At 43.3% G+C, this 24,345-nt stretch overlaps 4 protein-coding genes across 6 annotated transcripts in view; 2 read left to right on the top strand and 2 right to left on the bottom strand.

Annotated features, from left to right (window-relative positions):
• Positions 1-2,562, bottom strand: part of LOC106814731 (DEP domain-containing mTOR-interacting protein-like) — an 8,692-nt gene extending 6,130 nt beyond the window's left edge. For all 3 annotated transcript variants that reach the window (XR_001394647.1, XM_014819078.1, XM_014819079.1), the window contains exons 1-3: positions 2,442-2,562; positions 1,716-1,897; positions 1,360-1,480 (exon numbers count right to left, since the gene is read on the bottom strand). Coding sequence is in view for 2 of the 3 variants with exons in the window: in XM_014819078.1 (XP_014674564.1) it covers positions 1,360-1,480; positions 1,716-1,897; positions 2,442-2,560 (422 nt within the window). In the remaining variant the exon portion in view is untranslated. The remainder of the gene's footprint in view (positions 1-1,359; positions 1,481-1,715; positions 1,898-2,441) is intronic.
• Positions 2,563-2,761: 199 nt separating this feature from the next.
• LOC106814730 (sister chromatid cohesion protein DCC1-like) lies at positions 2,762-12,411 on the top strand. The gene is made up of 11 exons (XM_014819077.1): positions 2,762-2,794; positions 4,270-4,450; positions 4,770-4,944; positions 5,357-5,491; positions 5,858-5,948; positions 6,395-6,687; positions 8,996-9,034; positions 9,816-9,903; positions 11,352-11,406; positions 11,676-11,738; positions 11,940-12,411. Exons 1-11 carry the CDS (start codon positions 2,779-2,781, stop codon positions 12,043-12,045), a joined length of 1,242 nt encoding a protein of 413 aa, XP_014674563.1. The 5' UTR covers positions 2,762-2,778; the 3' UTR covers positions 12,046-12,411.
• Positions 12,284-15,772, bottom strand: LOC106814732 (integrin beta-1-binding protein 1-like). The gene is made up of 5 exons (XM_014819080.1): positions 15,622-15,772; positions 13,542-13,641; positions 13,133-13,231; positions 12,694-12,837; positions 12,284-12,508 (listed from the first exon to the last, which is right to left on the bottom strand). The coding sequence occupies exons 1-5, from the start codon at positions 15,642-15,644 to the stop codon at positions 12,446-12,448; spliced, it is 429 nt and encodes a 142-aa protein (XP_014674566.1). The 5' UTR covers positions 15,645-15,772; the 3' UTR covers positions 12,284-12,445.
• A 68-nt stretch (positions 15,773-15,840) lies between these two features.
• LOC106814737 (peroxisomal membrane protein PEX13-like) overlaps positions 15,841-24,345 on the top strand; it is a 19,610-nt gene continuing 11,105 nt past the window's right edge. Inside the window, exons 1-7 of the mRNA XM_014819084.1 lie at positions 15,841-15,923; positions 19,985-20,158; positions 20,278-20,427; positions 20,730-20,858; positions 21,039-21,215; positions 21,407-21,510; positions 21,615-21,737. Of these exons, the coding sequence (XP_014674570.1) occupies positions 15,850-15,923; positions 19,985-20,158; positions 20,278-20,427; positions 20,730-20,858; positions 21,039-21,215; positions 21,407-21,510; positions 21,615-21,737 (931 nt within the window). The 5' untranslated portion in view covers positions 15,841-15,849. The remainder of the gene's footprint in view (positions 15,924-19,984; positions 20,159-20,277; positions 20,428-20,729; positions 20,859-21,038; positions 21,216-21,406; positions 21,511-21,614; positions 21,738-24,345) is intronic.

The following is a 24,345-nucleotide window of genomic DNA, read 5'->3' as shown; positions in this document are numbered from 1 at the left end:
TTTTCAGGGAGTCACACGGACTCCTGCATATGTCAAATCAGGGATTCTTTGACTCTGGACTCCCGTTAATTTCGCACCCTGCACTGCGTTTGTTTAAAGACGTTGGTTTGTCATTTTCGCCACATATGTACTTTGCAGGATATAGCCATCATTGACAGAACGTGTCACCCGATAGTATTGAAGTATTTCCCAGTTGTTGAGCTTCCAGAAGGATTGCAGGAAAGGTATTGTCAATAGATTTTAAAGGTGTAATTCTTACCCATACTGTCTTATTGCTTGTTTCATTTTTAGCTCGTCTTGACATCATCAAGATGAGCTATTGCCATGGGGTGTCGTCCGTCGTACGTCCGTCCGTCCGTCTGTCCGTCCGTCCGTCAACATTTCGCTACGGTCAATGATAACTCAAGAACCGTTTGACCCACATGTTTCAAATTGCATATAGTTGTTACTCCTATGGGAGAGGTTTGAACTTCCTATTTTGGAGCACGCCAGTTGACCAAATTCGAGCCACGTCCATTTTTTGGCAAAAATGGAAATGGCCACAAGTCAGTTCAGGTTCAATAGGTTTTGCTCATTTCTGGCATGTGAATCAATGAGGACTGGCCCCAAAGCATATCACACAGGTTTTGATTTTTTATTATTATTATGCAAATTAGGTAGATTTTGGCAATTTCACTATGCATTTCAGTGTCTGCCTATGGTCAACGATAACTCAAGAACCGTTTTTGGGGTAGATGAATGCATAGTCCCAGTCCCCTGCCGCCCTCTCGCCATCAGAGAGACCCGGAGGTAGAGCTTGGTGCCGTTTGAAGCTTCTGCGCACTGTTTTACAGAGGAGTCTTACCCATTCAACCTCCAGTTCGGCCATGACGCCAGCGTTCAAGTCCCATGTTGCCACGTTATACATTAACCGTGATCTTATGAAGGCGGCCATATATTTCCCTCTTGTCTTCAGCTGCACTCGATGGTTTGTGAGCACCTGCCTCAACTCTGCGAACTTTGCTACAGCTGACGCGATATGGTGTTGGACAAACTTTTTGGAGTCGAGAGAGGAAAACAGGACGCCAAGATACTTAATTGAACTCCGTAGTGTTAACGATGTTATGGTCATCGAGCTTGGTCATCGAGCTTGACCAGAGTTGTAGCTGTTGTCTCATCGGTGTTACCATTAAAGCCCATCAACTCTGTCTTCTTGCAACTTAGTGTAAGACCATACCTCGTAAACACTCTCTCCGTAATAATCAAACCTCGCTGTAGAGCCTCTTTCGCACGAAAAAATACACTGCCTGACCTACATTATTGTTATTAATAATTTATTTTTTTATTTTTAGCATAATCATCATTAATTATAGTAGCTACCTGCTGTATAGCTTAAGTCCTTTGAAGAAAACACTCAAATCATCAAATTTTGAAAATGTTGCGTCGTCTCTTCGAAACCGGTACAAGTTGTTGTCGTCGAAAAATGACTGTTGATCTGTCACTGCAAAACCAACCATTGACACTTTAACACGACAACATTGTTTTATATGAATGTCAGCTTGTATAGCTGAATGAATGCATTTCCCATCAACAAACATTAGGACGAAAAATCCTCACAAAATACTAAGTTTAGACAGCTAGGTCCTTAACGATCGATAACCGAAATTCACTTAACTGATAATGATTACGAATTAGAGCACACTACGTTAGTAGACTGACACGAGGGGCTGCTGTACCGTGGTGGATGATGTTGTTGTCACCAAGGATGCGCAGCAGCTTAACGCCTGAGCGTCGCGAGTCTACGTGCCGCGCTTTCACCAGCCACTCGACGGTTTCGAATCCAACGAAGCACACGTTGAATGTGATTGTCTGTTGCTGCCGCTGTGCGATGAGACTGCCCTCGGCGTGCATGCTAGCCCTGCTCGCAAATAAGCGCAGTTATCTGCCGCGTACAGCGACGCACTCCAGTGTTTAAATTACATTGCCATGGAAAGGCAATTTTTCGCAAGATTATCTAGTGTGAGGTGACAATATGTTGCAGAGGAACGCAGTGCAAGTAGGCCTACCTATGTAGCCATTTGGTTTACCTAAAATTATGTTTACAAAGTTGAACTCGAGTCGAGACACGGTTTCGAAATATAGGCATAAATTATCATTACTAATAGTAATAGTAATACTAATTACTATAGTATACTAATTTAGTTCAAGTTGAAACTAGACCAATAAATTGTGCCCTAAAAATTTTTATATTCTGGTGTTATTTTAGGTAAAACTACACCTAAAATACCTAAAATACCTAAAATACCTAAATACCTAAAATACCTAAATACCTAAAATACCTAAAATAACACCAGAATATAAAAATTTTTAGGGCACAATTTATTGGTCTAGTTGAAACATGTGTGATCAAAATCAAATTAAGCAGGACAGTGTTAATACATATTCAATTTTTTATTTCTAACCTTAACTGCTCTCCAGCGATATATATGTCCATATGATTCTTTTCAAATACATTGTCGTCCATGGTATTTACATACTGATTTTCATGCTGCTCATCAACAATATTAATTTGGCAAGCCATGCTTTTTTGATAAATACCCTCTCACGGTCGATGCATGCTGAATAATGTAGATGTTTTAGATGCCTTTCAATAGATTACAACGTAGTTTATAACGTCATTAATTAAGCCATAATTGATACCATATAGGTTATGTAATTATGTTGTCCCCAGTCGAATTACTCTGTTTAAAAAATAAACAGCAACAGAGCAATGAAATAGAGAGAGAGGTATAACAACAAATGGCGCGAAACGACGAAACGACGAAACGACGCGTAAGTTTCAAACGTGTTTATATTACTTCAAATTTTATCTGTAATTAGGGAAATCTAATAATTATATATCTAGTTCTCTATTCTTTGGTTTAATACCCCTCAGATATATTTTCCTGTGTATACCCTTAGTTGAGATACGACCTTCGAAAAATGGGCGCAAATCCACTTTAGAGTTTAGCCTTTACGGCTTTAGCCTAGGCACCTTAGCCTTAGGCTTAGCCTATCACGAAGTGATGCACACATTTCTGTGTATCATCAACTGATGCACAGACTTTCCGTGTATCAAGGAATGATGCAAAAACCCTAACCCTAACCCTAAGTCATAAAGTATAACCTTAGGTATCACAAAGTGTGTTAGGGTTAGGGTTAGGGTTTTTGCATCATTCCTTGATATACGGAAAGTCTGTGCATCAGTTGATGATCTGTGCATCACTTCGTGATACCTAAGGCTAAGGTGCCTAAAGTGGAGTATCTCCATCTGTTGACACAACCTCCAAGACTTTCTGGAGGTATGTCAAAAGTAAAAAGCAGGAATGCCTAGGGGTTGATCCTCTGAAATCCTTGGGAAAGATAGCGACGACTGCCAAGGAGAAGGCAATCGCACTCAATAATCAATTCAAGTCAGTCTTTACTCAGGAAGATTTAAGTAGCATGCCTGGAAAAAAAGAGTCCAACACACCTGATATGCCAGACATATCCGTCACTTAGAAGGGCGTACGGAAACTCCTCCAAGACATAAAACCAGACAAGGCTTCAGGTCCAGATTCCAGCAAGGATAACGAAGATTGCAGCTCCTGTTCTGTCACCTATCCTTTCATTCATCTACCAACAATCTCTCGATACTGGACACCTTCCTAAAGATTGGACAACGGCTAACATCACACCAGTTTTTAAGAAGGGCAATAGGATCGAGCGTTCCGAGCAACTATCGTCCTGTTACGCTTACATCAATATCTAGCTAGATATTTGAACATATCATCAATAGCCAAGTCAGGAATTAGGGTTAGACTCTGCGACATGCAGACTCTACAGGCTACACTACAGTAGTCAGCACAACTTCAAGTGCCTATACCTATGGTTAGGCAACCTGGTCCCTGCCCCGGGAGGAGGAGTGCTTTTTGTAGACGTGTATAAGCACACATGCACAATAAGCCCATCGAACCCACATGCGTTAGTGCAGTAGATCTGCATCCTAGTGTCAATCCTGGTCTCTGATAAGCTGCGTTTACACTATCGATTTTTGTCAGCAAATCGTCCGAGTCGTGCAAAATAGAACATGTTCTATTTCTCCAACTCGGCGACTTGACTCCGACTCCGACTCCAACACAATCGAATTTGAACCGATTAGTTGGAATGCACTTGAAATCGGTACGATTTCCTGACAAAAATCAATAGTGTAAACGCAGCAATAGACGTGTTACCATTACATCTGACATTATTTTTCTCGAATGTTTTGCAGGAATCTAATGGAGAGGACAGCTGAGCAGGTTGAAAAGGTCATCGTTAACGCAAAACTAAATCCAGATGAACTTCACCGAGAGACGCAAGCAGTGTTCTTTTCATCCAACTTTGACAATTCTAACATCAAACTGTTGGAGCTAGATTCTGAGCTGTTAGAATCACTAGAGGCAGGCACTAGGTATTTACCATTATCACGGACTATAGTTGGAGTTTGAAAAATACTAAGGATTCCAGGATTGATTGTGGTTATCAAACACTCAATGCAGTTTCTAAAAAGGATAATACAGCATATATAACTATTCAACTGCAGAAATATTACTAAGGGCATTTCTTATACCCTATTAATATTACTTATATTGATTACTAAAGCTTTGTATACACCCCACTGTGGTGCTTACACATTGGCAGCACTACAGTGACATAAATAATAAGTACTTGCTCACTCCATGGCCAATTGGCTCTGAGAAAATTCAATTGTTTACAATTTTGCGTTATAGCTTGGTGATAAGAGGTGACAAGAATGAACATGCCGTGGTATGCACCTCTTCAAAGACGTATGAACTGAAGGAAGCCGAAACGTCAAACTCTCTCCTCCTCTTACCTCAGTGCAAACTTGCATGCGATTTAGAAGACTGTGGCTCGGATGTGACGCGAAAAGTGACGCCTGTGACGGTATGGAAATTTTACTATTACATGTCAGGATGACTCTGGCTGTCTCAGTTCGCTTGAGCAATAGTTGTGGCTAAACGTTTGTTAACGAACATCTCTGCAGAATGGAAACTGTTCATAATGGATACTTAGCATGTGCCTTGAATGCTGCAGTAAAACCACTTCTATAGAACAGACACCTTTCTATCAAGGACACTTGAAGTTTCCTATGAGGGACCGCTATATACCCGTTTCACGGGATATAGGAATCTTGTGCACATGCACAGCTTCAAAAAGTCCCACACACTTCTTTTCCAAAGAATTTTACATACTGTGTGTCTGTTATTCGGTCTGTGGTCCTTATATCTAAGATTAGTATTTTTATGCTTGCTCTTACCAGCAGTTCGTGTAAATTCTTATGTTTGCTTGCAAGTAGGTGTCTGCTATGCTTCACCAGTACTACGAGCTGCGTCCATGTAAACCTCGTTTACAGAAACTGAGGAGAATGCTTTCGGAAAATGTCTACCGAGGCACAGAATATGAACTGATGGATAACGATTCGGGAAGAAAGGTTTGCTTGTTTAGGCATCGAATTGTGGGTTGGGTGGCATTGAAAATGTTTCCTAAGGACATCAAAGTTTAATAATTGCCGAGTCAGGTTTGCATGCAGGAAAAAAACTGCAGTTTGTATTTTCATTGATATGTACAGACTGGAACAGAACAAAATTCATTGACAATGTCTAGGCGCATCATTTTATGAAATCTAGTTTGTAATCTAAGCCACTTTAAATTTGATTGTAGTTTAATTGTGATAGAATATTGTGTTATTCTAGAAATTCACTAGATTGTATGTATGCTACAGTATTAGTTCTTTAACTCGCGCAGGGCAATTACACCCTTTTGAGTACTTGAGCATTTGTACCTATTATTATTGCAGTACACATTTGATGACCTCCTTGATCAAATACAAGCCAGTGAAGAAGAAATCTTAACTGCATTAGAAAATCTACATGCTTGTGAGATAGACGGTATGTAATGTGTTGCATAAAATTCTGGAGAGTGTAAATACCATGTTGGTGTCGTGTCTAAATTTACTGGAAAATTGATTTTTGGCTTGGATTTTTGGCTGCATTATACAACTGCATTTATTCATTTTGTTTTTTGAATGTGACACCGTACTTATGTCACGTCTCTGTGTGCATCAAATATATGTATATATATATATCAGGGTAAAAAATACACGGGAGCAATGAGCGATTCGCTCTTCAAACTTCCGAAATCGCTCCCGTGAGGCTCAAATTAGCTCCCGTAAAAATTTTGACGGGAGCTATTTTTCCCACAGACTTGCAAAAGAGCTCCCGTGAAAAAAAAAAAGGAAATTTTTTCCCTGATATTTATATACTCACATATGATATGTCATATCACATCCTTTTGACGTCCAACCCCGATGACAGAGGAGATTTCACTCGCGCAGGTTACTGGCGAATGCTCGACTTCGACTACACGTCGACGGTCATGAATCGCATCCTGTCGTACGTCGACGAGAACTCGTGGAGCCACGCCGCCGTGCCGCTCGCCGCGACGCTGGACGTGCTGCAGGAGCTGGAGCCGAGGCGCGTGCTGCACCGCTGCATGCACTGGTTCGGCAGACGCGCGTCGTCGCCGCCGCCGGACGGAGCGAGCGACGCGAAGGACGCGGTCGTCAGTCTCGACGAAGACAAGATCTGCCGGATGTTCGCCGAGGAGCTGCTGCGGCCAACGAGAAACGTGAGCGAGGGAGGAGAGGAAGGTCAATGAGAAATATGAGCGAGAGAGGAGAGGAGAAATGTGAGCGAGAGAGGAGAAACGTGAGCGAGAGAGGAGAAACGTGAGCGAGAGAGGAGAAACGTGAGCGAGAGAGGAGAAACGTGAGCGAGAGAGCAGACACGTGAGCGAGAGAGGAGAAACGTGAGCGAGAGAGGAGAAACGTGAGCGAGAGAGGAGAAACGTGAGCGAGAGAGCAGACACGTGAGCGAGAGAGGAGAAACGAGAGCGAGAGAGGAGAAACGTGAGCGAGAGAGGAGAGGAAGGTCAATGAGAAATATGAGCGAGAGAGGAGAGGAGAAATGTGAGCGAGAGAGGAGAAACGTGAGCGAGCGAGCAGAAACGAGAGCGAGAGGAGAATTGTGAGCGAGAAAGCAGACACGTGAGCGAGAGAAGACACGTGAGCGAGAGAGGAGAAACGAGAGCGAGAGAGCAGACACGTGAGCGAGAGAGCAGAAACGTGAGCGAGAGAGCAGACACGTGAGCGAGAGAGCAGACACGTGAGCGAGAGAGGAGAAACGTGAGCGGAGCGAGCAGACACTGTGAGCGAGGGGAGAACGGAGCGAGAGAGGAGAAACGTGAGCGAGAGATGGAAAGGGGGAAAAAGAATGTGAGCGAGAGAGGAGAAACGAGAGCGAGAGATAGAGAAACGTGACGGCAGCAGAGGAGAACGTGAGCGAGAGAGGAGAAACGTGAACGAGAGAGGAGAAACGTGAGCGAGAGAGGAGACAGAGTGAGCGAGAGAGGAGAAACGATGAGCGGAGAGAGGAGACAACGTGACGGCGAGAGGAGAAACCGGAGCGAGCGAGCAGACACGTGAGGCGAGAGAGCAGACACGGTGAGCGAGAGAGGAGAAACTGTGATGCGAGAAAGGAGAAACGTGCATGCGAGCGACGCAGGGGACACGTGAGCGAGGAGAGGGACAACACGGGCGAGAGAGGAGAAACTGGAGCGAGAAAGGAGAAACGTGAGACGAGAGAGGAGAAAACGGTGAGCGGATGAGAGGTAGAACGTCGAGCAGAGCGAAGTGAGCAGACACGTGAGCGAGAGAGCAGAAACGTGAGCGAGAGAGGAGAAACGTGAGCGGAGGAGGAGAAAGCGTGAGTGAGATAAGGAGAAAGCGTGAGCGAGAGAGGAGAAACGTGAGCGGAGAGAGGAGAATCGTGAAGCGAAGAGCAGACACGTTTTGAGCGAGGAGAGCGAGAATCGCTAGCGAGAGAGCAGACAAGTGAGCGCGAGAAGGAGCATGCGTAAGCGAGAAGAGGAGAAACACGTGAGGACGAGAGAGGAGAAACGTGGAGTGAGACAAGGAGAAACGTGAGGTACGAGAGAGGAGAACGTGAGCGAGGAGAGCGAAGAAACTGGAGCGAGAGAGCAGACACGTGAGCGGAGAGGAGATCATGAGCGGAAAAGGAGAAACGTGAGCGAGAGAGGGAGAAACGGTGAGCGGAGAGGAGACACGTGGAGGCGGAGAGAGGAGAAGTGAGCGAGAGGGAGAAACGGTAAGCGAGAGAGGAGAAACGAGAGCGAGAAAGGGAGAAACGTGAGCGAGAGAGGAGAAACGTGAGCGAGAGAGGAGAAACGAGAAGGGAGAGAGGAGCAATACGCTGAGCGGAGAGGAGACTGAGGAGACACGTAGCAGAGACAGGACCGACGGAGAGAGCAGGACACGTCGGGCGAGAGGAGAAAAGTGAGCGAGAGCAGCAGCACAAGTGAGCTGAGAGAGGAGGAGCACGGTAAGGCGAGAGAGGAGACAGCGTGCAGCGAGAGAGCGAGAGACGTGAGCGACGAGAGGAAGAAACGTGAGCGAGGGAGAGGGGGAAACGTGAGCTGAGAGAGGGAGAATCGGAAGGCGGAGAGAGGAGAACGTTGAGCCGAGAGAGGAGACACGTGAGCGAAGAGGAGGAAACGGCAGGTGAGAGAGGAGAAACAGTGAGCGAGAGGGAGGAGAAACGTGAGCGAGAGAGGGAAACGTGAGCGGCGAGCAGAACACGCGTGAGCGATGAGAGGAGACGGGCAAGAGAGTCGATGAGGACAGGCTGTAGTCGCTTGTGGATAAATGACCTGCAGTCGAAGTGAATTGTAAATCCGCTAAATATCGGTGTGCGTGCTCAACTGGTACATCTACCGTATGAATGTGTGGAGAGCCGGAGAGGAGCGCGAGAGGAGACGGAGGGTCGATGGCCGGGAAACAGCTGCTGCGTCAGCATTGTGGATATAAGTAACTTGACAGAAAGAAATTGTAAGCATGCTATCAACCGTCTGGTTTCAGTTTTTAAAACTTCCAATGAGGTTCATGATGGCGTGGAAAGCAGGCGGTCCCCGAAGGGATGACGACTAGTCTAATCAAAATACAGGTTAGCATTTTCGATGCAGTTGTCATTTTTGGCAAAACGTTTTGTTAAGGCTTGTGGCTAGCGGGTCCGCGTTACGGACGCGCCAGCCCTCCAGGCTATGTGTCCCGGTCATGATAGATTCTTATGTGAACTATATTTGTTCAGTAAAACCCATAAACAAATAAGGTTTGTTTTAATACTAATATTACTTACCTTAGGTATTTTATCCAAAAGACTGTGGTTTCTGTTGTAATCTTTTGAAGCAATAGTAAATCCTATATGAAGTCAGAAGCGATTTGAAAGGGGGCGTGGCCGCGTGGCCATCGTGACGTGATTTTGGGAATCGTGTGATGAGCTTATGGTAATGGATGACGCGAAGCGTAGCACTGCAGGGAGAAATTAACTTTTGAACACGGCCTGAATTGCCCTAAAAAAAAGGGAGTCTGCAGTCTGAAGTTCAAAATTAAAGATATTAACAATAACGCATGTGCTTATTTTGAAGATTCATGCGGGTTGCAACGTGCGCCAAATTTTCTTTGGAGCATTTGCTTAAAAAAATTCGTAATTCCGCGAGGCGTGCTCATGAACGAACTAGTTAGTATGGCCAGAATTTTCAGGGAGTCACACGCGACGTCCTGCATATGTCAAATCAGGGATTCTGTTGACTCTGGACTCCCGTTAATTCGCACAGCCTGCACTGCGTTTGTTTAATGCACGTTGGTTTTTGTCATTTTCGCCACAATATGTACTTTGCAGGATATAAGCCATCATGACAGAACGTGTCACACGATTACGTATTGGAAGGTATTTCCAGTTGTGGAGCTCCAGAAGATTTGCAGGAAAGGTATTGTCAATAGATTTAAAGGTGTAAATCTTAACCCATAGCGTCTTATTGCTTGTTTCATGTTTAGCTCGGTTTGACATCATCAAGATGAGCTATTGCCATGGCCGGTGTCGTCCGCGTCCGACTCAACGATTTCGGCTGAGCGGTCAATGATAACTCAAGACGCTTTGACCCACAGTTTCAAAGTGCATATAGTTGTTACTGCCTGATGGAGAGGTTTTGAACTTCCTATTTTGGGGCCAACTGCAGTTTTACCTAATTCGAGCACCGGTGACTTCGAGCCACGATCCACTTTTTGGCAAAAATGGAGAATGGCCGACAGGTCAGTTCAGGTTCAATAGGGTTTTGCTCATTTCTGGCCATGTGAATCAATGAGGAGCGGCCCCAAAGCAATATCACACAGGATTTGAGTTTTTATGTATGTATTAATGCAAATTAGTAGATTTGGCAATGTCACTATGCATTTCAGTGTCTGCTAGGTCAAGCGATAACTCAAGAACGCGTTTTACCCACATAGTTTTCAAATTGCATGCCAGTTGTTACGCATTGGGAGAGGTTTGAAACGTGTCCTATTTTGGAGGCAGCCAGTCGACGCTACTGTTCGAGCCACGTCAACTTTTTGGCACAAAATGGAAATGGCCAGAAGTCAGTTTCAGCCGTTTCAACGGATTTTGCTCATTTGCTAGTTAGGTGATATGAATAAGCGACTGGCCCCCAAAACATATCACAGTACGGGTTTTGATATTTTTTTTTAATTATGCAATTAGGTAGATTTTGGCAAGGGTCTGGCCTAACGGTCAACGAGGAACTCAAGAACCGCGTTTGACCGCACATGTTCAAATTGAATACAGTTGTGACTCCTATGGGAGAGATTTGAACTTCCGTATTGTTGGAGCAGCGCGACAGTCGACCTCACTTTTGAGGCACTTAGCCCAACTTTATTGGCAAAAATGAAAATGGCCATACTAAATGTCATTCGATTTTGTTGAAATTTTGGTATGGAATGTGTAGAGGCTAGCCCCACAACAGTTGTTATTCCCTATAGGGAGATGACACGTCCTATTTACGTATTATTGCGTCTAACTGGTCAACAACTCTACAATCATACCTATATACGTGTAATATTGTGTTTTAGATTCTTCGTTACAGTAATCACTGGAATAATTTATTTGTTTTTATTTGCGCAATATTCGAGAAACGCAAAATGGCGATCATTTAGGCGTAGCGCCATCTCTCGTCAAGATTTCAAACTTTCAGATCTGAAACATTTATTTTCGCATCAAAACTTATGCATATATATCATTATCAAGAGTATATAATGGGAGATATGCTATATAATGGGAGTTCTCCCATATTTACTCTTGCTTTATATATATATCCCCCCTCCCTCTTCTATCACACCCAAGGTGAGCTACAGTGTCATTGACACTTTCATTGAATTTATGCAGCATGCGAGTTCAATCAGTTGGGCCTAGGGGACAAATTTCCTACTGGCAAATCAAGGTGTCTATAAGTAGAGATGACCAGGCAGTAGTTTATGAGCAATAGATATATTACAGTATTATTCATAAAGTAAATTGGGGTTGTTGTTATTGTTGTTTGTGATTTTTGCCTTAGCTATTATTAGCTTCTTGTATCATACAAGCTGTCTAAAATTATACATAACATCATGATCATATGTATTCTCTTAGGACACATACATGATCATGATGTTGTGCTTTATATCAGTATGTTAACTGCTATAATTTAGTTTGCAATTACTTTTTATACAGATTATCTGCCTTGTTCGCTGCAAAAGAAAAGTGGACCTTTGAAGAAATAAGGCCATTTGTTCAGTAAGTTTTTAATTTGACATTTTCTAAAAAAGATAATTGGTGTAATTGAATAATACAATTACAATTGTACAAGGAATGTGCGTGTTTAAAACTGAACATTGTTGTTATCAGTTGTATTATAACTGCAATTATATTGTAACTGTAAGTAAAAATGAATATGCTAAAAGTTTGTCCTATCTATTAATTTTCTATCCCACACAGAGACCTTGCTACCGACAGCATGGATGTAAATGCCCTGCTGACAAAGTACACCCGCTCGTCTATGCAGAATGGGATTAAGAACTACAGTTCAAAGGGTCCCAGATGAACTAGGATCATCAGGATAGTTTAGGGCTTCCGTCACAATTCGCTTACACTTACAGCAATTTATGTATGCATAATGAATTGTTTAGGTAATGTATGTACGTTTTTCTTCCAATTACAAATAGTGAGTAAGAATGGGAATGTAAAATAATGCAAATAATTATAGTCAAAAGAACTATGTTTCAAAATGATTCTCAGCAATGATTATTAGTGTCACATATACAAAGTAGAAACATAATTGGTAGTATGAATGATTGGGAACACAATCAGTATCCATTATTTATTTTACACTGGAAATCGACGTAAAATTTGAGTCTCCACATTTCTTATATTGTGTACATGTAAAATATCATATAAATATATAAAAGCGCATGATGCCTTTCTTTTATAATTAATCGCAGTTGTCATCGCTGTGTGAACTGGCTGTACATTTGCTGTAATGTCTTCACTACTCCAATGGCTTGCTCCTACAAAAATCGAATAGAAAACAGTGTGAATGAAATGTAGTAATGCAATTCATACATTCTTACGTAGCCATGTAAAGATATATCAAGGTTTCTCCATATCCTATTATATCATTATTATTCTTTGTTGATTACACATTACCTGGTAATATTAATTGACAAAATTCTAACCATATTACCCTACTTGCCTCCGTACTTGTTTGGAAGACATAGCAACCAAATGTCTTTTTCCCTGGCTGTACTGTCTTCAGTACCAAGTTGAACCGCCCCAAGCCATCTGAATATTGGATTGCTTGAGCTATGACGTGAAGAGGATGCCGCTGCATTACTTGCTGTTCAAAATAAGAAGGTTGTTACAAAGGTTTTCAGTTACATGATTTTTTAAGTGAATAACACTAGGATGAAGAAGTTATTAATGACCTGATTATAAATATACCAACCAGGTCAAGGACAGGTGGCAATATTATTCAGTTCAACCATCAGTAAACAAAATTTTAAGACATCTGCATCTTATCTATCTTGCTGTCACAGATAAACATTCATTCGGAACAGTATCCTTGATAGTACCATCTGATTCTGCCAAATGAGCTAATTAATATTGAATTTAGTATAAATAAAGATACCTACCTTTTTCTTTGAATCCATAACTTTAATGCCATGCTTTGACACAATGACGTACACTGTTTGGTAGTCCTCGGGAGCAAGATATGGCAGCTTCCCTTCCAACTACAATATCCCACAACAACGTACATGCTATTTGCTGCGCTGTAAAAGTATTTTTATCAATGATACTCGGCATGTAATTGTATATACATCAAAAGCAATATATCAACATTGTAGCCTGGGAACCAATGCCACGGCTGTGTTAACAGGGTGTGGGCACTGGCTCTATAAGCCAGTGTAGAGCAGGCTAGTGTGATTCACATTGGAAATGTCACTTATCTTGTGGTGAGAGGAAACTGTGCTATAGGTCCACAGAAATCGTGGCTAGTGTGGACGTAGGTTCGCGCAATCTAACCATCTGAACCCAACACACCTGCGCATCTTCAAGTTTGTCCACAAGCTGAGCTTCGAGACTTCTTCCTGGTATGGCCTGCCCTGTGTTTAGTGACACGTCTTCAACAGCGCCGAGGTACCTGTAGCAATTATAATTATTGAAGATGTTCACAGATGAGATACCTTGGCACTATGCATCACCACTGGCACTGCTTTATTTATAGTCTATTAGCTCTGGTACTAGAGCTAAGAGTCTATACTTAGACTACCATATGGTACTTTATGGTACTGTAAAACCATGATAGGGCCTACTGACTAGTGACTACTGTCTCAGTGTCTGAGACTGTAGTCTGTACTACAGACCAGGTATTACTAAACCCACTAGCTGGCATTGTCACTGATGCTGAGAGGGTCTATGTCCCCCAGGGTACTGCCGGAACGTATTATACGTATATGCACACAACATTATGTCGATGCATGGCTATGAAGGGTTAGGCAGCTATTGCTTATTTATAAACCCTGGCTCGACCAATGGCGGCTAAGCTTGATCTTGAAGTCAAGAATGTCTTTCGACGTTACTATGTTTTGAGGGAGGCTATTCCATGTGTCGACAACTCTGGGAGAAAAAGTGCTTTCGTATTTCTAACCTGCTCCGGTCCTTAAAAAGTTCCATACTGTGTCCTCTTGTATGGGTGACATGTGATTTAGTAAAAAAAATCCTATAGTTTACTTTGTCTATGCCCTGGATGAGTTTGAAAACTTCAATAAGATCTGCTCTCTCCTTCCGTTTCTCCAGTGTGGTGAGATTTAGTTTGGAGTCTATGATGGTATGGCTGTTGTTCGAGACCTCTCAGCAATTTTTTAGCTCTCCGCTGGACCTTTTCTATGAGCTGAATGTCTTTTACCAGATATGGACTCCAGGCCTGGGCTGCATAGTCTAGGTGAGGCCGGACTAGCGATTTGTACAAGGGAATGATTGTACGCTTTGACCTGTCCGTAAAGCACATTTTAATGACCCCTAGTACTCTGTTGGCTTTCTTGACTGCTTGCGCACACTGCGGTGATGGTTTGAGCGATGAATGTACTATAATTCCCAAGTCTTTTTCTTCCGTTGCGTTGGCTAGGGGCGCATTGTTCATGTAGTATGTGGCCTCTGGACAATTGGCAGCCCGGAGCGGCACACTAACACAAATACGCTGCATTCGATTGGAGTAAATCTTCACAGGTTTACTGTATACCAAGATTGGTGGATAATTGCTCAATTGAGCCGTTCTGGCGATTCCGCAAGCCTTTTCACTACGCACGTAGGTAGAACTTTTCCTACAAATGGTCGTAATTGTTGGTTTGCTGCTCGGCGCGCTTCGTTTTTCTGTAGAAAACCGAGTTAACCATTTTTGCTGTTTCATGCCCTGACATTATTTTAGAACATATGGCGTGCGATAGACGGCGCAACGAGCCTAGATGTTCATGGCATTTGCGCGTAGTTTTTCTGGACACGGCTTCGGCGGCTAAGCTAGACTGCTACCCGCTCGACAGTTCGACACGCTACACTAACTGAGTTCATTGTAGCCAAGGATACTTGGCGGAGTCAAGGTGGGCACCAGTCTAGCTGTAACCCCTGCAATCGTGACTTGCGCTTGAACTTGCCGTATCCATCTTGGGAGACCAATGTGATGTTCTCATGTTTCCGATTATGACGTCATAGTTACAGCATATATCTAGCATATATATATAGAAGAACAGTGGATTTGTGCATATTGCGATGGGCATATAGGTTGCGACATTTCATCGATATCCATCCATATTGCATCCATCGATATATCATGCCACTGTATTGACTATTGTAGTGCATACATACTGTGACGTTGTTAGATGTAAGGAGTCCCCAGCGGCAACTGTACGCGGGCTATAGTACTAGAGCTAACCCTAACCCCAACCCTAACCCTAACCATATCAAATAGTGACCAGGGTACGTTCCGGCCAGTACCCTGGGGGACATAGACCCTATGACTGTCACTATGACTGAGCGCCACTGGCACTGACACTGACAATGAATTGCCACTTTACTACAATGATTATTTTTTAGTATGATTAGCAGTTAGGCTGGGATGGTTTCTTACCGAAGGCTGTATTCAGATACCATTATTCGTGTGTGGACATGCTGATGCAACGAAATATCAACAGAAGTTGTGAATTCAGGATAGAGTAGAAAGTCTAACAACTCTGCTGCTAGTCGTCAGATTGCCCTCTGCAGAAGTTCAGTCCCAAAACATCATGCGGTCCTGCGGCGACGTACGTGCCCATCTACGTTCTACAACTGTTCACTTGTTTGCATGATGGCTGCACCCATGAAACCTTGGGAAAAAGCAAGTTATGCGAATTTGCAGTCTGCAGGCCACTTGCCAAAATATTCCTCGATCAAGTGAGTATATTTATGCTGTTAATTATCTATAACTGTTAAATAAATAATAATGTGGAATGTTTGTGTGTGACTTCATCTTTTACCGGCTTTCATCCCCGGTGACGTTTTACCAAATTCCCCCAAGTCCTAACATAACAATAAACATGGCAACAACAACAGTCAACAACACTCAGCAGCAACGCTGCAAAGTATTAATTAAGTAAATCAACCGTCTTTTGTGACAGGTGAATGTAGCGTTCTCTATTTACTGTGTTGGATACAACATAAGCAGGAAGATGGGGATAGGTATGCAATTAACTAGCTCTAGTACTATAGCCGCTTACATTAACTGCCGCTGGGCCAGCGGCAGTTAATCATGTAAGCGGCTATAGTACTAGAGTAGAGCTAGCAATTAACGTGACTACATCATACATGGTCACGGTGACGTCGGTGTAGCTCCAAGAAACGGTATTGCTAGGGTTACAATACCGTATAGACCGTATAGACAATACCGACGTATACAACCGTATAGACCGTATAGACAATACCGTATAGACAATCCGTCGCACAACCTGGTCGGGCTAACGTCGGTGTAGCGTATATTCTCATGGTCGTACTATCACTGACACCTGGTGGCAGAGAACACAAACACCAGACACATCACTGAACGTGACATCCCCTTTCTTGTAGATAGTTCCATAGGGTACCTAAGATACATGTACTAATTTAATTACTACACCAAACGGGTCAATTATAAAATCTTTAACTCTTGAGGTTCAAACAGTATGATAACTGGAAACAAACAAATCTGGCTTTGACGATTAAACGATTTGTCAAAACTAACCAACTTTACTAATCAATGCTAATCGAGGTAATTACTCAATTACTCGATTACTCTGTCACTCAAACTGTAACGCATTTAACCAGACTTGACGGACTTGCGGCCCCGGTTTTTGCGCACAGCGCACAGCTCGCGGCAAAGCCGCGCCCCAACAGCGAATACGCCGCCCCCTTTTTGTCCATTTAGACAGATATCTGAGACAGGGGTCTGAAAACGCACTCCGGCGGAAAACTGGGCGCAATCCAACCGACATTTCGGGATGGACAGCTTGAGGCCATCTCCAAACGGTCCAAACTTTTTTGGAGTGGCGCGCCTCATGGCTAAGACGTAGTGGCAGCGAAAAAATACACGGGAGCGGCGAGCGATTTCGCTCCGTCAGCTTTCAAAGCGCTCTGGTAACAACAATTACGAGAGCGAAAATTTTGGAAGCTACGAGAAAAAATCGCTTCGGTGCGCCGGCAGCATTACGACCCGTTCCTCAACGTAGACAGCTAGGCGTATCCAAAGTGGCAAAACATCTAGAGCTGCATGAACTCCCTCAACGCATGATTCGCCACACGAACAAAAACTCGCGACAGTCTTACAGAAATCAATGTGTTTTTATAATCGCGTAACAATAAGTTTATATATCGCAGGGGTTATTGTGGAAGTTTAGGCACGACCAGTGACACCTGACACGCACGGTAATCAAAGCTGTTTTCTGAATTCGTCCACGTAGAAAGTGGACTGTTTTTATTCAGGTAGATATTTAGAAGACAATGTAAACTGTATATACTTGAAAGATTCTAGGCACTTGTAACTTTGTTGGATTGATAGATCTATGCATGGGGTACGTGGACTGGGGAGAGAAAAACAGAAAGTAAAACCTTACCCAGAAGCTCCCCCGACATTCCTAGAGATTGAAACATTATTTGCCCAACTCTAATTAAGTTACATCAAGAGTTAATGAAGACACCTATTTGTCAATGTTGTTAATTTGTCAAATTTGTTATGGTATGCTGTTTTAATTTCAATGGTTATCTTTTATACTTTTTTGTTACTCATGCCTTAGTAAATAACTGACCACCAAATTTTGTGCAGCGTCGCACCAACTTTCTGAAGGTTACACTTGCACCTTCCCCACAACATGTCCCCAGGGTACTGCCGAACGTACCCTGGTTATCTAGTCCTGCTGTCCACTAGATTTTCAGCCGAAATTCGAACCCTGCGGTGCCGGCTCGACAAAACCCGCTTGCCCGATGGCCCCGATGGGCCGGGGCAACGCAAAATTCTCCACGGGGCAGGTAGCTTGAAATTGCACTGTCCCTGTTTCGGGCAAGGCAAGTTTTTTATTTGAATGGCTAGACATAACGAGATTTGAATTAAAAACAATGCGAATGAGACAATCAGTGCATGCAGTCATACTTTGTACACAACATGCATACAGCAACATGTAAACCCGGCCTCCGTGATTTTGTCACATTAGGAATAATTTGTGACCTCGTCGATTTCGCCAAAGCATAATCTTGACTTTTGTTTGGGAAACACCTTTACGATAATTAGACACAATTTCTGCGCTTCTGAGACATTATTAGAGTCAGTGCATCAAAATTATGAAAATTTTAACAAAATCATGCTATGAAAAAGTAGCTCTGGCCAAGCTCAAAATAGCTCCGTAAACAAAATTACGAGAGCTCTTTTTTTCATACAAAATCAAAAAGAGCTCTCGTAATAAAAAAAAGTATTATTTAGGCTGCGTAGTGGCTCCTAACAAAAATTCAGAAATGCTCTCAATCAGCGATGACGCCGCTCGCTCATTGCCGCTACGCGATGACGGGCACTAACTGCCGAGTATAGAGTTATGTCTATTCACAGAGCTTTTTACGAAGTGTCGTACGGCGCTCCACGTGGGGTGGCGTGGCCTAGATGCTATCTTCAAACGCGCTCACCCGCCGTGCCGGCGCCTGACTACGTACGTGCGAGTTTTACCAACCTAATGACCCGCGCTGCCCGTGGCGACGGCACGCTCGTGCGAGCACCTGCGCTGGCATGGCAAGCGAATACTGCGAGCACACGGGGTGGCGTGGCCGTGCCAGTTTTTTACACGTAGCTAAGTAGATACTCGCAAAGCAGCAACAGCAACAAAAACTCGCCACTGCCACGCAGCGCGGCTCTGCAGCAGCAGAGGCAGCAAATGCCCCACCGAAGGCCGCCATAGCCGAGCCGGTGTGTGACGAAAACTGCGCGATGTTACGCTTCCCGCTATACGGATTCGCGCGCGCCGCCCTCCTTCGCGCGCGAATTCGTATAGCGGGCAGCGCGAGATGCTGTGACACACCGAGGTCGCGAGACACACGCGGTCGCGTGCGCCCAGTCCCGCGGAAGGCGCGGCTTAACCGCTCTCGGCGGTCGGGGAACAACGCATCTTTTGCGCAACGCCATCTTGTACCCGGTCTCTCTGGATCAGATTACTCAATGATAAGATGAACCTTGGTAAACACACTAAACTGTAACACAAATACATATTGTTCAGTCGATCTCCATAGTCAATCTCTAAAGCGATGTGCCATGTGCTCTGCTTCCATGTGTTTTGCCTACATTATGGTAGCTCTAGTAACTATAGCCCGCGTACAGTTGCCGCAGGGCTATAGACCGTAACATGGCCATTTTGAATGAGTTTTTTCTGACAACTTTTAGCCTAGATAACATGACATTGTTTTCAAAATGTGAACACTTGGATAGTAGTGTTAGGAATCGGTCCAAAAACGGAGCTCGAATCTCGATTAATCGTCCCTTTGAACGAGCGTGTAACCGAAGTGTAAACGGCTCTGCGGCCGCGTATAGCACGATAGCATGCGTATACTATATAGTACGCGATCGATGCGCGTACATCAAAGCCGGCCGCCGCGCCATACGACCTTCAGGCTCTGTTTATGAAGTAGCCGGCCCAGGCTCTATACGACTGTTTCACGTTGTAGAAACGTAGGTACGAACTGTTTCACTTCTCGCCAACGAAGTTCTGTTATAAAATATTTGGAACTCTCTTTAGGTAAATAAATGACAAGAGTCGGATATTTGATATGTATGATCGGCGGGCCGTTATCTTTGAATTTTATTTTTCTTGAAACCATCTAAAAGTGACCGCAGTCGCACATTTTATCACTCCGAAATGTAGAAGTGGTGTTGCGGCTGTGACCCGAACCAAAGGTAATTTTTTGGTCGGCCTTACTAATCATGCCTTTTTACTGTACGTTTTAAATAGTCCGCCTGTGATAAATCCTCATGGCCCAGCTGTACGAAACTACAGTGCCACTACATTAGGGGACACGGGAGGAGGAGGTGGCTATCGACCCCCACCAGTACCGTTAAGGCCATTGCAGCAGCAGGCCAACAACTATGGCTACTCGCCAGGATACGGAGGTTTCTCGCCCTTGGGGTACGTTGTTTACTGCATTGTTTATTAGTTGTATAAGAAACAAATTTAAGCTTAATTTAATGTTTTCTACACAGAAGTAGAATTACTTCTAATAGTGGTGTTCATTTTTCTGCTTTTAGAAATCATGGTGGATATGGAAATATGTACAATGGTGGCATGATTGGTGGAGTAGGAGGCATTTACAATGGAACTTATGGAGGTTATGGTAGGCCTGCCTTTGGAAACCAAGAAGAGAGCTCATTCGTACGTATAGCAGAAGATAGTTCTAGGTGAGTTGTTAGTTTAATCGATCACCATAAATAATTTCAAAGTATGCGAAGCCTCACTCACAGTGCATAATTTATCTTAGTATGCAGAAGTTGAGTATAGACAAAAACCATGTTCAGAAAAAGCAGGAATTACTGACAATATCTCTAGTATAATTCTCTGCCTCTTCAAGTATAATAAATTTTTAATTTACATATCTAATCATAGCCGATAAAACTATTTACACAGGAATGAAATATCAATAAAGTATCTAGATTGTGACCAATAAGTGTCTGCTTAATCACAATGGGGCTGTTGCTTCCAGAAATGCTTTCCAGTCAATAGAATCCATAGTGCATACTGTTGGATCTGTTAGCATGATGTTGGAGTCCACCTACAATGCATTGTACAGCTCCTTCAGGGCAGTACTAGGGGTTGCAGATCACTTTTCAAGGTAATTTCAGATTTTCAGATTTATTTGTTTATTACTTTTGTGCGGGAGCTGTATGCTGTAACTGTGACAGGTAATTTTTTGCCAGTGATATTTAATATAATGCACACACTTTCTATTGAGAAAAGGTTTCGATAAATACTTGTTTACTTACAAAGGACTTGTAATTTTTTCTTGTTTTAGGTTGAAGAATCATATGACTCAAATTCTGTCTGCATTGGCTTTGGTTAAAACCTTGAAGTGGGTGGTAAGACAAGTACTTGTGCTGCTGCGGTTGCGTCAATCAGGCCTGCCGGAGGATGCTTGGGCTGAGGCTGCGGAGACTGCTGGGGTTGCTTATCACGGTGATGGAAATGCAAAGTAGGTCTAGGTGTAAATAATAATAGATTGCAACTTACAAGTGACCCATCAGCAGGTACATGTATCTATTGCAGGATGTCAAGCTCCTACTTCTACTTGTTTGTTTGCTATGCCTCTGTAGGTAGTTAATGGTAAACACTGGTAAAAATCCTGTGTCGTCAAAACCCAATTCGTCTTTTATTTCTGCACAGGGGCAAGTCGACCTGGCCCATCCTCCTGTTCTTTTCTGTCGTGTTGGGTGGACCTTGGATCATCTGGCGACTGCTCAAGTCCATGATGGAGTCTGAAAGTGCTGGTGAGAGTTGCTATGTATCTTAACAACTACAGTTCCAGTACACCCAAGTGTATTACATCTCATATTTGTGTTTGGGAGGTAATTAGCGATGTTTTGCACTGCAGACTCTAACGAGTGGGCCGATGGCGGAGATCATTTTGTTGCCTTAGCGGAGTATGACTTCACCACTGCACAGGAGGGAGAACTGACATTCAGAGCTGGGCAGCATATCACCGTTGCACCAAAAGGTGAATGACGAGAAAATCGCCACCGACTTTTCATCACTTGCTATCTTTACTGCGTCGACTACACGTTGTTTACTTCCCGATTAGTGATGTATCGGGTCAGATCCTCATGTTTATGAAGTGTGCATTAAACAAGAGCCGCAGAGCGTCTGGGCTCATCTGAGGTCTGTTGCTACGGTTATAAACGTAACATTTAAGTCGTGCGTAGTGATACCTTTGTTAGGTGCAGATGTGCAGATACGCAGTTGCGTACACATCATTTCAGCAACCTGCATTCTGAATACCTCCAAAATCCCATTGGTTGATACAAATTGCGTGCCTGAAACTCCTGTTTTATGGTGCATTGTGACCCTAACCCTATAAAAAAAAAAATTAATTGTAAAAATTATTTGTTATTATTAAATTGTTGTAAATAAATCATGTAAATATTTGCGTTAATTGGAAAAAATAGTTAAATGAATAAAGAAAACAGCTAAATAATAAAAAATCTGATGGGATTCGATCCAAGGACCTTGAGCCATAATCCTGTGCTGTACCCGTTGGGCTATCCAGGCTTATTGGCTTTCTAGATTATGGATGTGCCATGAATATGAGAACACTGTGACATCATTGAGGCAGTTCAGGAATCCATGTTTAACCCTTCTCTTAAGGGTCAAAAGGTTATCAGACACTTACTCTTCGCACGTCAGTGGAAAGCACATTTCATGGTCCTTTCAATAAAGTGATAAAAATGGTAGGTCAGCGCTGTGTGATGGTTTGAGCGATGAATGTACTATAATTCCCAAGTCTTTTTCTTCCGTTGCGTTGGCTAGGGGCGCATTGTTCATGTAGTATGTGGCCTCTGGACAATTGGCAGCCCGGAGCGGCACACTAACACAAATACGCTGCATTCGATTGGAGTAAATCTTCACAGGTTTACTGTATACCAAGATTGGTGGATAATTGCTCAATTGAGCCGTTCTGGCGATTCCGCAAGCCTTTTCACTACGCACGTAGGTAGAACTTTTCCTACAAATGGTCGTAATTGTTGGTTTGCTGCTCGGCGCGCTTCGTTTTTCTGTAGAAAACCGAGTTAACCATTTTTGCTGTTTCATGCCCTGACATTATTTTAGAACATATGGCGTGCGATAGACGGCGCAACGAGCCTAGATGTTCATGGCATTTGCGCGTAGTTTTTCTGGACACGGCTTCGGCGGCTAAGCTAGACTGCTACCCGCTCGACAGTTCGACACGCTACACTAACTGAGTTCATTGTAGCCAAGGATACTTGGCGGAGTCAAGGTGGGCACCAGTCTAGCTGTAACCCCTGCAATCGTGACTTGCGCTTGAACTTGCCGTATCCATCTTGGGAGACCAATGTGATGTTCTCATGTTTCCGATTATGACGTCATAGTTACAGCATATATCTAGCATATATATATAGCAGAACAGTGGATTTGTGCATATTGCGATGGGCATATAGGTTGCGACATTTCATCGATATCCATCCATATTGCATCCATCGATATATCATGCCACTGTATTGACTATTGTAGTGCATACATACTGTGACGTTGTTAGATGTAAGGAGTCCCCAGCGGCAACTGTACGCGGGCTATAGTACTAGAGCTAACCCTAACCCCAACCCTAACCCTAACCATATCAAATAGTGACCAGGGTACGTTCCGGCCAGTACCCTGGGGGACATAGACCCTATAGTATGACTGTCACTAGTCTATGACTGAGCGCCACTGGCACTGACACTGACAATGAATTGCCACTTTACTACAATGATTATTTTTTAGTATGATTAGCAGTTAGGCTGGGATGGTTTCTTACCGAAGGCTGTATTCAGATACCATTATTCGTGTGTGGACATGCTGATGCAACGAAATATCAACAGAAGTTGTGAATTCAGGATAGAGTAGAAAGTCTAACAACTCTGCTGCTAGTCGTCAGATTGCCCTCTGCAGAAGTTCAGTCCCAAAACATCATGCGGTCCTGCGGCGACGTACGTGACCATCTACGTTCTACAACTGTTCACTTGTTTGCATGATGGCTGCACCCGTGAAACCTTGGGAAAAAGCAAGTTATGCGAATTTGCAGTCTGCAGGCCACTTGCCAAAATATTCCTCGATCAAGTGAGTATATTTATGCTGTTAATTATCTATAACTGTTAAATAAATAATAATGTGGAATGTTTGTGTGTGACTTCATCTTTTACCGGCTTTCATCCCCGGTGGCGGTGACGTTTTACCAAATTCCCCCAAGTCCCAACAATGAACATGGCAACAATGTCAATAACAACAACAGTCAACAACACTCATCAGCAACGCTGCAAAGTATTAATTAAGTAAATCAACCGTCTTTTGTGACAGGTGAATGTAGCGTTCTCTATTTACTGTGTTGGATACAACATAAGGCTAAGCAGGAAGATGGGGATATGCAATTAACGTGACTACATGGTCACGGTGACGTCGGTGTAGCTCCAAGAAACGGTATTGCTAGGGTTACAATACCGTATAGACCGTATAGACAATACCGACGTATACAACCGTATAGACCGTATAGACAATACCGACGTATACAACCGTATAGACCGTATAGACATTACCTACAATACCGTATAGAC

Source organism: Priapulus caudatus, unplaced genomic scaffold (assembly GCF_000485595.1).
Source record: "Priapulus caudatus unplaced genomic scaffold, Priapulus_caudatus-5.0.1 Scaffold970, whole genome shotgun sequence".
In the NCBI taxonomy this organism is placed as follows: Eukaryota; Metazoa; Priapulida; class Priapulimorpha; order Priapulimorphida; family Priapulidae; genus Priapulus; species Priapulus caudatus.
Note: the sequence above shows the minus strand (reverse complement) of the source record. Positions and strands in the feature narration are given on the sequence as shown.

What these genes read in the sequence shown, in the direction of transcription:
- LOC106814730 (XM_014819077.1), top strand. An exon ending in GAAAAGTGACGCCTGTGACG is followed by an intron (nt 4,945 to 5,356) that starts GTATGGAAATTT and finishes GCTTGCAAGTAG; the next exon opens with GTGTCTGCTATGCTTCACCA. An exon ending in TGCTGCGGCCAACGAGAAAC is followed by an intron (nt 6,688 to 8,995) that starts GTGAGCGAGGGA and finishes GTCTGGTTTCAG; the next exon opens with TTTTTAAAACTTCCAATGAG.
- LOC106814732 (XM_014819080.1), bottom strand. Translation starts at nt 15,644, where the DNA reads ATGGTATCTGAATACAGCCTTCG. An exon ending in ACAAACTTGAAGATGCGCAG is followed by an intron (nt 13,232 to 13,541) that starts GTGTGTTGGGTT and finishes GGGATATTGTAG; the next exon opens with TTGGAAGGGAAGCTGCCATA. An exon ending in TTATGGATTCAAAGAAAAAG is followed by an intron (nt 12,838 to 13,132) that starts GTAGGTATCTTT and finishes TATTTTGAACAG; the next exon opens with CAAGTAATGCAGCGGCATCC.